The following is a 12106-nucleotide window of genomic DNA, read 5'->3' as shown; positions in this document are numbered from 1 at the left end:
AAATGAAAGAGCATTACAAAGCTATGCTTTTCTAGAGTGTCTTCAAGAGGGTTTGTGTTGATAAACCAAAATGTCCTCAACCACCATTTGAGATCAGGACCAATGACCTGATATCGTTTTATTGCCGGCAATCACAACATCACAGAGGCACCGATGGCTAAAGTACAATATGTCACAGGGAGAAAAAGAAAAAAAACTATTGGGAAAAACTTGAACCGACATCTGCCGTGTGTTCACATTTGCACCTACACACCTGTAGTTGCCCTTCTTGCGGAGTTGCTCCTTGAAGTGGCCCAGGGTGAGACTGTGGCTCTTCATGCTCCTCCGGTAGGGGATCTCCTCACCACAGAAGAAGTACGTCACCACCGCCTCTCCGCTGCTAACCAAAGCCTTTTTACTCTCCTTCATCCTGCACGCACAGAGAGACAGAGAGAGAGGGTGTTAGGAGGAGCGCACACCCTCGTGATACTTAACAAGATAATGATCAGAAGAGAAATCAGAAACGGAGCAAAGCTTCTAAAAGGAACCCTGAGCAACAATCGACTACATTCAGCGAGGAGAAAGCACTGGACTAGAAATACAGTAACAGCACCCTGACTGAAGAATAGCAATAGTGAGTGACCCAGTGCCATTAGTAAGTGTGTACTTGTGTGTTTGCATGGAGAAAAGGGGCACAGTGTTATCAATTCCCCTTCAGCTTTGTCCAGGGCTTTGTAGGCCCACTTCAGAGGAAGCGATCTCTTTGGAAAGCTCTGCTCGTACCCAGCCGACTGCCAGCCCACTGAAGGACAGCCAGTAAATATGATACATATATATGAAAGGAGTGTCTACGAGTCAGGTGGTGCGGTGACTACACGCTCTCCACACAAAACCCAATGTATGCAAAAGGAGCCGGGCATCCATGTACAAAGCCTAAAATAAGATCGGCGAAAGGGGGTCACCTTGTCTTGTGGAGTGACTTCATGTGGGTGTGTACTGTGTATGTCTACATGTGTGATATGTAGGCTAACTCGTCTTGTCTCTTTGCGTGAGCAGTGCGGGTGATAAGTATGAAGAGTTAAAAAGGGTAGAAGTACACTGCAGAGAGGAGGAGGAAGAGGAGCAGAGAGGAGGAGAGGAGGGAGAGGGCGGGACGCTAGAGGCATCGTACTCTTCTGATTGGAGGCCGGGGCTGGACGTGGGGCCGGGGCTGGCTACAGACAGAGGGACGGAGCCCTCACCCTGGACAGGCACTAGGTGGCTCTTCTCTTGCTGGAGACCGGACACTGTATGCCTGGGAAGAGACGTGGCAGAAAACCTTTATTACTAGGGGCAATGATAACCCAAATCACAAGTTTGACCCTGACAATGAGCAGAATATGACCTTTAATATATTTCCAACAGATCAAAGATGGTTAGAAATGTTAGGGAGTTAGGACTCAAGACTTTGAACAATATTATACAACTGCTGTCTAGGTTGTGTTTGTACCTTTGCTTGGTGGTCTTGGTGGAGGACACCTCTTCCAGCCTGCGACAGGCCTCCTCCAGCTGGGCCAGCGTGTTGGGAGGGGGCAGGGGGGGCATGGCCGGGTCCTGGATGAAGGGCTGGGCCGGCTGGTGGCTGCGCAGGTGGCCACAGCTTCCCCCTCCACCCCAGGTGTGTGTCTGCGTAGAGGAGCCTCCGAAGGATTTCCTGGTGCTCTGGTTACTACTGTAGGGTGGAGAGGAAATGAATAAGAACACATGCGTCTATGTGAGGAACATTTTGAGACTAGAGCGAAAGCACAAACTCACCTGTGAGACTTGTGCCTGCTCTGCCGCTTGCTCTCCAGGATCCACTGCAACACGTTCTGGGTGGTGTCTGTGGTGTCGCTGGGCAGATGCATGGGCACACAGTCCTCCATACTCCCCTCCGCTGCTCCTTCCTCTGATCCTGAATGACACACGCGCCGGGACAGAGAGCTTGAACGCCTGGGAGAGAGAGAGAGACAGAGAATATTATTTTAGTATTATTAATTTCTATACAATCAGCTTGAGAAAAATGGGAATTTAAAAAGGACATGGAATTGACAGAAGTGCTAGGAACGTACCCCATGCTGCTGTCTGTGGAGACGGCCCCGCACATCTCTCGGCCCAGGCTGCGGCTGCGCTGGTACGGCTGGCCCTCTCCACCACTGCTGGAGCACAGGCTGTGCACCCTGAGGGCCGCCTCCCTCTCGATCTGCTCCTTGCTCTTGGGACTGGCGTGATGGTGGATGTAGTGGTGGTGGATGTGTTTAGTGCTCTGCCTGCTCACAAGCGTTCTGCCGGGACCCAAGGCCAGAGTGATGGCCCCTTGGTCCAGGGCCTTAGTTCCGAAGCCTCCCCGTGCAAAGAGCTTGTCTTCTGGGGAGCTGGAGCGAGGCGAGTGGCGAACGACGGCGGGGGACTGGCAGCCCGGGGTCTTCAGGACGCGGGACAGGTGTTCGTCCAGGATGGCCTGGGGGTCCTCGTCAGAGGCACCGGGGAGGAGGGTCAATGGGTGGGGAGAGAGCTGGGGAGCAATGATCTCTGGCTCTTCTTTCTCCTCTTCCTGGTAACAAGACATAAGAGGAAAGTCAGCAACTGGTAGAAAATAAATCCTAACATTTACTTTTTTTCTTTGAGAAGCCCATCTCACACAAACCTCCTGGATCTGTTGCAGCCTCTCCTCCAGAGAGTGCAGGGTGTCCTGCTTCCTCTTCAGGCTCTCCAGGCGGGAGATGAGCTGGGCTGCGAACGCTGCCGGCTCCATTGGGACCATCTCGGTGGGAGGACGGCGAGTACGCTGTGGGGAGAAGGAGATATACATTAGCCATACATCCTTCTATGAGCAAGCCCCAGCCCTCCTAAGATACCACACAGCTATCCACACTTCTCTCTCCTCATCTATCTACATTAATGCATTGTTCTCCACCATGGTGGTACTGATCACTCTCATAGGCACCAGGGCTAGGGGGTTGATCCAATGGAGTGACAGGGCCTGGTGTATGGTCACGCTGGGCTAGAGGCCTCGGCTGGTCCCCTCTCTGTCATCATCAGCAGGACTCTTTAAAGTCAGCTCACTTCAAAGGCTTCCTCGTCAAATATCAAACACTCGGTTGGGGGGAGAGTAGGACGGTGGAGGGAGGGAGGGATGGAGGGATAGATAGATAGATGGGAAGCAGTGGCTTTACATCTCGGAATAAAAGCCACATATCGACAGGGGGTGGAAGGGAACTCCAGGGAGGAAAGGATGAGGGATTAACAAAAAAAGGAAAAGAAAATGGGAGAAGTTGAGATGCAGAGATGTGTGTTCACAGGAGGGGAGAGAAAGAGAAAATGAAGAGAGGGATTGAGCGGAGGAATAGAGATAAAGGTGACAAAAAAGATAGGGATGAGAGAGATCAGACAGGTTGAGGCAATTTATTCCTCCCCTCGTCACACACTAGGCACCTTTGAGCTACAGTAAAGTGACTGTCAACCAATGTGTATGTGTGTGCAGAAATCTTAAAATTATTTGCATTTTTTGCACTGGGGCTTTCTTGATTTTTCCTTTTTTTTTGTTTCTCCCATCCCTTTGTAGTAGGGATGAAGGGGAGAATGGAGTGAGAAAAAGAGGCGCCGTCTGATGGAGCCTAGGGCTGGTGCACCATGGGAAATGGCAGCCATTGCCAAAAAAATAAAAAAAATCAGACGGGAAACAGAAAACAAGAAATAAAAGCGAAAAATAAATCAGAAGGGGGTTAGTGAGAAGAGAGTCAAATCCTTATGCAAGGAGCACTTGCTGCATGTCTCAAACTGTTAGGGGAAAAGATGGGCTTTACATCAAGTTTATTTGAACAAGCTGCTTCTGTTCCAACTAGTTTTCAGAGTCGTTTCCTGTGCTTCTGTAAACCTGATGATAGCCTCTCTCTCTCTCTCTGGAGCCTTAAGCTACTAGCTTCCCTCTGACCCACTGAGAGCTCACATGACGCTCAGACTTTACCCTAAGATCCCTCACTTATAGGGGGAGGGAGGGGGGTATGTATATGTTGGGTGGGTGGGGGGGGGGGTGCTGTGGAGGAAAAAAAAGGGGGGCCAGCTCAGTTGGAAGTTGTCACTTCTCTGTGCGTTTGCTCCATTCATCCTTGGATCAAAGCGCTGCGTGTGTGTGTGCGCGTGCGTGAATGTGTCGGAGTAGCTTTGTGTTTTTTTTTTTTTGTGTGTTGGGAACCGGGCTGATTTCAGAGCCCCTCGGGATAAGGCGGCAGAGATCTTCCTCATTCTCCATATTTACAGCATCGGTAGGGAAGAAAAACCCTGGTGTGTGCCGAGCGCTGCGGAGATAAACAGCTTAGAGACCTCCCCATCTCCCGCTGACTTCAAGGAACCCTAATGGGGGTGTAGGTGACACCAAAAGGTAGCGAGGGGGGGCGTGTGTTTGTACTTGTGTGTGTGTGCACTTATGTGAGTGTGCAAGTGTGAGCGTGTGTGTGTGTGTGTGTGAGTGCGAGAGTGGGAGGCTGGATCTTTGACGTTAACTCTTCAGATCTATGCCGGTGTTGTTGAATTGAGAATGCCGAATACAGTTTGTGCATGTACTATTCATAGAAACCCAGAGGGACCCAGAAACAGAGGGTGGTATGGAAATTACACTGTGGGACCCAGGGTTCAAAAAGACATGAGCGTGTGTGTGTGTGTGTGTGTGTTTGTGTACTTACAGGAAAAGCAGGCAGAGAGACTTGACTGTTCATCCTCATGTTGCGCTGCATCTCTCTCTGTAGCTGCTTCTTGGAGCCCAGTTTATAGGGAGGGATGCCATCTCTGAGGGGGCACAGACAGATCACAAAGGTCAGTTACCTAATCGGGTAAATCATGTAAGACCAAACAGCCAACCGGGTAGACCAAACGGGAGTAAATCTAATTCATTCATTCTCCCATCCATTTTGTTTATCATCTTTTGGACATAATTTGAGAAGAACAAAGATACTCAAGACAACATTTCTATTCATTCTGGGCGACATGACTGAGTAAGGGGATAGGAGGTTTTGTTTGCCCTACAAATGAGACAAGTTTTTAGTCCAGCACTGCTGTCCCATTCACTTCAACACTACACACACACAGCAGCACTCTGCTCTACTGGATACAAGTAGTTTGAGCATTAGCATTCCCCTACTACTGCCGTTATGCGAGCTGAGGACAGGATTAGCTGCTCATTACACTTATTTCAAAGAGTTACTGCAGTACAGGACCCAAGGGTGTAGCTAACCTGGTTAAATCTATGCGAGGGACTGAATGGCTGACTCACTGGCTCAGAAAAAATGAAATCAGACAACAAACAGCAAAGCGTGGTCTTCAAACTGCAGCGCTTAACAGTGTAAAACAGTGTCTTTTCTCCCATGCTAAACAGCACTTTCCCGTTGACCTAGCCTCACTGAGGAGCACTTTTCCCCTATTGCTTTGAAATGCCACAGTCATGCGCATAAGCAACCCCCCCCCCCCCCCCCCCCACCCTCCCAATCTTCATTTGGCAAGCGCTGCCGCAGCCAGCCTCTGATCTCCGCACATCAAAAGGCTGGTTTGTAAGATAAGGTAATGTTTGAAGTCTGCGCAGCTGCATTCCCCAGCGTCCAAGCAAATCCATAAATAAGATATAAGCAAAACTCCCCCCCCCCACCCCTCTCTTTCTCTTCCCACCCAGCCTCCTCCCTAGTTGCTTTTCCCCTATTCTTTTCTTTTCTTTTCTTTTCTTTTCTATTCTTTTCTTTATCTGTTATTGAGATTCAGATGTTTATGAGTCCTTTCCAACTGACCTAAACGGAGGCAGATATTCTGATCAAGGCCAGAGCGGGCAAGAATTGAAGAGGAGTGTGTGTGTGTGTGTGTGTGTGTGTGTGTGTGTGTGTGTGTGTCACTGCACTGGGCAAAGTACAGCAGAAGGGCACTATATGGGCCCCGGTCTCTTTGAAGCAGGGCTGTGTAGAGATATGAGAGGACTCCCTGTCGTAAAAAAAAAAAAAGAAAAATCTTTATAGCTGCCATATTTATGTGTAACCCGGCCCACTGGTAGAAGCCCTACACATCAGTCCCTTTGCCTGAGAGTAAACGGTTAGCTTGGTCATGGTTAACCTTGCTGCTTCCACTGACATCATCCATGTAGAGCCCTCGACTCCTCCCCAAAAGTTTCTGCGGCTCTATTGGCCTGAGCGCTCTTGGCCTTGAGCTGTGCACCGCGCAAATGACTTCATAACACCTTGTCACTTGAGAGACACGTGGTGACGTCAAGGTAATCCAGCAGAAGAACGAGGCCCTCGGCACGTACACAAGATAAGCGCCGAGCCCATTGTGGACACAGAGAGGCCTAACTCTCTTGAGCCAATTCCTTGATTAGTCAACCCCCATAGGTGATTACTATTTGACAACAGATTTTGAGAACTTCGCCAGTAATTCAAGTCATTTTTGCAGCGGAAAATGGTTAAGTGTTTAAAACATTTGGACATGTTATTGGTTTGATTTTTGATTTTTTTTTAAGGATAATTTTTGTTGGCCTTTTCAAGCTTTTTTTAATTATTAGATAGTACAGAGTTGAAATGGGGAGACAGAGAGAGAGAGAGAGGGGGGATGACATGAAGTAAAGGTCCACGGGTCGGATTCGAACCCGCGACCACTGCAACGAAAGGCCGGAGCCAATATGGTACGCGCTCTATCCACTACGCCACCGGAGCACCCATTGGTTTGATTATTAATGGACTAAGTAATGATAATTGCAGTTGATTCTGTAAACTAACCCCCCGAGTTGCAACCTTGCACTACTTTGTAAAACTATTGTAACCAACAGTGCCGTTGTGTCAGCGGATGCACTAAATGTAAAGACTGATGCTCTCCCACGCACCTGCTCACAAAGTCTCTCTGCATCTACAGTATAATGCAGAATAGAATAAACACACAGAGTTGTTCCAGAATACAAGGATGGAGCTTGGCACTGACACCACTGTCCTGTTGTCCATCTTTTAAGTGTGTCCTGAAGGCAGCACTATTGCTCCAGTTTGGATATGGCTCCCAAGGTGTCACCTAATCTTTTTTTTTTTTTGTGGTTTCCAACAGCACCTAATTTTCACATTCCTGGGTGTCTATGGTGCGCTGGCATATCTCCCACCGGCGTGTTTGGTTAATATTGACTTACACACTGCTGTCAGTCAGGGACATGGCGTCGTCAGTCAAGGCGTCACTGGACACCTCGCTGTCGTTGGTGCTGCTGGCGGGGGCCAAGGAGCCCACATGGCAGGGCTTCAGCGAGTCTCCTCCTCTCCTGTAGGATCTGGGGGGAGGTGACAACAACAATAATCAGATCAATGCTAAACGCTTATTAATGTAAAATGAAATGGTAGCTAACAGGTGGCCGACGTTTCCCTTCTACTATAGTGAGAGTGTATTTGACATGTTTACATCATTGACAACTGCATCCTCTGATGGTGTTAAGCGAGTACTATGCATGTGTGAATATGATCCCGTCTCCTATCAATACCAACTGTAATGAATGAATGTGACAGGCTTGTCCGGCGCCTGGCAACCACCCTACCCGCTCAAACACAAGTTCATTTGCCCTGGCAACTCTGGGGTTTTTCTACCCTACTTAATCCTCTCTTAAATAGCCTACAATTTCTCTCTTTGCATTTCTCTCACTCTTTTCCTCAGTGTTCATCTCCCGCTGTGCGTGCATTCTTGCCATGGTACAGGAGGAGGAGGAGGAGAAAAGGGGGGGAGTGACCAACAGGAAAAACATTTTTTTTTTAAAGTACACAGCGGAAGCATGAGAGTGTGTCAGAGAAGGAAAGAAAGGGGAGATGAGGGAAAAAAAGGAGGGAGATACCCAGCAGGACTAAAGCTGTAGCCCCCCCCCCACACTCCCCAACTCCAGGCTGACCTTCAGAGGGGCTTGCAAAGAGTCAGGTATTTAACACAGCTGGCCTTGCATTCTTCCCTCTCTCTCTTTCTCTCCCTCACCCCCTCATTTATCCTTTCTCCTCCCTGCATTTCTTTCATGAGGTGCACCCCCCCCCCCCCCCCCCAACACACACACACACACCTTCCTTTCCGCTCTCTTTCCTCTCACATGAGTTCCAAAAGCATGCCTCGTAGACCCCATACAAAAAAGAAAAGATACATATAGAAGGAGGCGGCTAGGCAGGGAATTAAAGGAGAATTGACGCAAATAAGACATGAGTGAAGAAGAGAGTGACAGATAGGGGGTGAGGTTGGGAGGTGTCAAATGGTGTTTTTTAAATAAAGTTAGATGCAAACAGGTGAAGGGAATCAGCGAAAAGTGAGAAATGGGTTCCACATGTTCTGAAATGTGTAAGGGTGACAATAGGGAGGGGAGAGAACCACACTGGGGCTTCACGTCAACAAACAAAAAAAAAGGGACTGATGCTCTCTTTACTCTGGGCAACAAGCATCCCACTGTCGGAAAGTCCCGGCTACTCCTAACCAACCCACACAAGCTGTCACTCCTCCATGCTGGCCTATGCTGCTAGCTGTCAGTTTGCTAAGCCTGTCACAGCCGTGAGTGTAAAAGTTAAGATCTTTGAGCAACACCAGAGAAGGTGTCCCACTGTTGGTCATTCTATTCCTCTATAGAAAGATAAGCATATCTAGGTTTGGGATGATTTGACTTGAGCCATAAAAAAGGGCATCCAAATGAAGCCGGGGATCATCCGTTTCAAAGTGCCTTCTATGGATCAGCTATAGATGTATAACCCCGGCCAAAAGGCTTTCAGGACAGCGTGGTACAGGAGGAAGCATAGCATTGCAATGTCATCATCTATTATTTGCTGGCTGGGGCCGGAGCCAGCCCGTGCTCTGTGAACTTTTCCCGTGGAAGACGATCCCCTCATTCTGCTCAACTATTTCAAAGCCCCGGAAATCCAGGCGAGCGCCAGCAGAGGGCTGCTGCTGCCGGAGATGGGGAGGGGAGGGGGGGGCAGAGAGAGAGAGAGAGAGAGAGAGAGGAGAGCGGACAGAGCCTTCCACAAACTTAAAAAGAAACTATCAAGTGTTGCTCTTTGACTGCACAAGAGAAGGACCCCCAGCTGTCTAAAAGTGTGAATGACTTACGTATGAACATGGATTCTGTTTTTTTAAAAGCTTAACTTAAGACATGTTAAATAAAAAAAGGTGTTGCAGCCATACCTGTATCCTCTTTCCATCACCTCCACTGCTCTCATGGACACGCTGGCCCTCTGAGCCTTGGCCGACAGTCCGACCAGCGCTTTGGCTTTGAAATCGCAGCTCCACTCCTCCTCTTCGTTGAGCGTGGGCAGGAATCCACACACCACCTTCAGATCACCCAGCCCACTGGAGCTGACGTGGTTTGGGTTCTCGCCCCCGGTCCTCACGTACTCCAGGTAAATGTCAGAGGTCAGAAACATCTGGTAGGCGTTCTCCTCCATGTTGGTCTGGATCTCCGTCTGCGCCTGGTCGAACATGGAGGAATCCACGTGCTGCTTCTTGATATTATCCCGTATGAAGGTCTTGGTGGCGGGCTTGAGCTGCTTGGCCACGATGCTGTTGTTCTCGATGTAGCGCTTGTAGATGGCTTTGGCCACTCGCTGCGTCTTGGCGTCCTTCAGGTCCATTTGCCGGAAGCCGTTGCAGGCGAACCAGAAGTCTAGGGCGTCCACGCATTTCTCTCGCTCCAGGAATGTCCTATAGAGCAGAGCCCCGTCCTGGTCCCCCAGGAGAGAGTGTAAGGACTTAGTCCAGCGGGAGAGAGGCGAATCCGGGGAGGCGCTCCCCTCCGGCTCCCCGAGACCGTCCTGGTTCCTCCGGGCAGAGGAAGCCAGCAGGACACATTTGGGGAGTTCCAGGGGCTTCATCATGGCCAGTTTGCCGGGGTAGCAGGGTGCCTCGCCCTCCTCCCCCGGCACTGGGGGTCGAGGAGCATCTTCTCTGAAACTGCTTGAGATATGGTCCATAAGCGGCCGGCTCATGGCTCTGAAGGCAGCAGGAGAGAGAGAGAGAGCCAGAGAGAGAGAGAGCGTGTGTTGTTCGCTTCTACTGTAATCTCTCCTCACTCTCTTCTGTCAGCGGGGGAGCTTGTCTCTGGTTGCCCGTCTTCTCTCTGAAACACAAAGTATTGATCTAATCAAAACCAGATCCGCCCCAACTTCAAAGAGGGGAGGGAGAGCGAGAGAGAGAGACGCAGTGAGGGTCCTTTTCAGACCCTCGCATACTTTTTTAGAAGTCGGGCAAATTCGAAGAAAGAAATCAGAGAAAACGCTAAAGCAGCAGCATTACATAAACAGCATTTCTTCACATCTGGAAAGCTTCAAAGCTGGAATGTGATTTTCTACTCGCTCGCCATTGGTTAGGTCAGGACGCGTAAATGATGAAGAATCTCACTGATTTTTCGCACATGCAGCGACGAGTGGCAAAAACCACCTGATCGATGACTGATTCTGAACTGAATCTAGGCTACATCATCTCCCTTTAATTGGATAACACACACTTCTAAGTAGCGACCATGCGTGTGTCAAGCAGGACCGCGACCCGAAAACAACACATCAGAAGTCATTAATCCACCAAAAGTGCCAGCGCATTACGCACAGATACGATCCATCGCGCCCGGTGCTTTATAGGGCTGCTTGCTGCAGAATGGAAGGAAGCACATGTCTCTTTTTCTACCGTGCATGACACTTTCTCATTTTATGGGTCAGTTATGTTTCTACGACAATTGATACATCTCATCACTTACGACTAAATCACGTCAAAATGATAAAGCCTACCCCGCGAGTAAAGCCCATAGCTACCTGTAGGACACATCGATGTGGGACAAACTGAAGGAGGAGATCGAAAAAACGTGACTGAAATAGTTAACATGGGTGCCTGGTGATGCTGTGCTCCTTGGGGTTCAAAAAACGCTTTGAAAGCATTCCAGCTATCTGTTGTTCCATTATCGTGGAGATTATGAACAGTTTGTTGTTATACATGACCGCCTCTACAACACTACCGCCCCCCCCCCCTCTTTAAAAACATCAACATTAACTTACAATGTCTCAACGTCTGATGTGCAACACTGCATATTTTTCACTTTGAAGGCTATCACTGACGCACTGTTACTACTGTTGCTGAAGTGTTAAAACAGCGGCAAGCAACTTAAAATTTCCCGACAAGTTTTCTTTTTCAAAATTAGAAAAATTATTAAGTGTTCAGATATCCCACGAAAGAATGTACATTACAGCCCCACTCACGTTAAAGTCACCGAATCCCGAGTCTGTTAAAACTTTCCTTTACGTCGCCTGAATGTAAGGCGAAAAAACAACAACCCCAAAGTAGACTACACCAAAGTCTCAGATCTTGTGGGGGGAGGAATTCCACATAAAAAAAGAAAAAAAGAGAGAAACACGGAGTGCTTCCTAACCATTTCTAGTTCAACTTTCACTACGAAACTAAAACGTGGGGAAGGGGAAATAGAGTTAACGACAAAGAAACTATTCGACGGGTTTTTTTCCCCCGGTTCTTCAAACGTAAGTAAAGCGGTTCGTTTTCCCCCGGAACGTAACTTCAAAGGCGAGTCAACAGCACATCAAAGGGAACTCCAATGGGGGCCAGTTGGAGGAGGCACACACACTCTTGGAACTTACCATGGATCCACGAGTTTCTCTTCTCAAATAAAACTCCACTTGTTCAATAAATAGATATCTTTCTTTATCCACAACAACAACAAAAAGCGTGTATATTCCACGGTCCTCGGTCTCCACGTTGCGTCCACATACAGTCCGCTCGAGGTTTGAGTCGGTTTGACGGAGAGAAAAATGCACTCGAGAGGAAGGAAGAAAAAAAATACCGCTTTTCTCCTCCTCCTTTTCTCCTCCCTATGGTTTCAGGCTGCCATGCCGCACTATAGGTCTCTCCTGCAGGCGACTCCAACACCAACTGAGCCGACAGGCTGGAGCAGCGCACTTCAAAGTGAGGAACCGACTGCCGGGTCCCGACAGCTGCATAAAAAACAATTGCAGCCCAATGCCGCCGTAAAAAAAGGAAAACAAGTTCCTTGATACGTTGTAATCTCTGTGGAGGGTTTTTTTTCCTTTTCTGTTGCTCCCTTTATTTCCTTGACCTGCCTGCTTTTTTTCTGCCACCTTTTACC

At 48.8% G+C, this 12106-nt stretch overlaps 1 protein-coding gene across 1 annotated transcript in view; it reads right to left on the bottom strand.

Moving 5' to 3' along the window:
- axin2 (axin 2 (conductin, axil)) overlaps nucleotides 1–11865 on the bottom strand; it is a 16562-nt gene extending 4697 nt beyond the window's left edge. Inside the window, exons 1-10 of the mRNA XM_080043171.1 lie at nucleotides 11601–11865; nucleotides 9148–10078; nucleotides 7142–7276; nucleotides 4680–4782; nucleotides 2645–2785; nucleotides 2070–2551; nucleotides 1774–1950; nucleotides 1469–1690; nucleotides 1151–1273; nucleotides 254–409 (exon numbers count right to left, since the gene is read on the bottom strand). Coding sequence (XP_079899297.1) covers nucleotides 254–409; nucleotides 1151–1273; nucleotides 1469–1690; nucleotides 1774–1950; nucleotides 2070–2551; nucleotides 2645–2785; nucleotides 4680–4782; nucleotides 7142–7276; nucleotides 9148–9947 — 2339 coding nt within the window. The 5' untranslated portion in view covers nucleotides 9948–10078; nucleotides 11601–11865. The remainder of the gene's footprint in view (nucleotides 1–253; nucleotides 410–1150; nucleotides 1274–1468; nucleotides 1691–1773; nucleotides 1951–2069; nucleotides 2552–2644; nucleotides 2786–4679; nucleotides 4783–7141; nucleotides 7277–9147; nucleotides 10079–11600) is intronic.
- Nucleotides 11866–12106: the final 241 nt, after the last annotated feature.

The sequence above is a fragment of the Ammodytes marinus genome (genome assembly GCF_949987685.1).
Source record: "Ammodytes marinus genome assembly, chromosome: 16".
In the NCBI taxonomy this organism is placed as follows: Eukaryota; Metazoa; Chordata; class Actinopteri; order Uranoscopiformes; family Ammodytidae; genus Ammodytes; species Ammodytes marinus.
The sequence above is the reverse complement of the archived record's forward strand: the minus strand, read 5'-3'. Positions and strand labels throughout refer to the sequence as shown.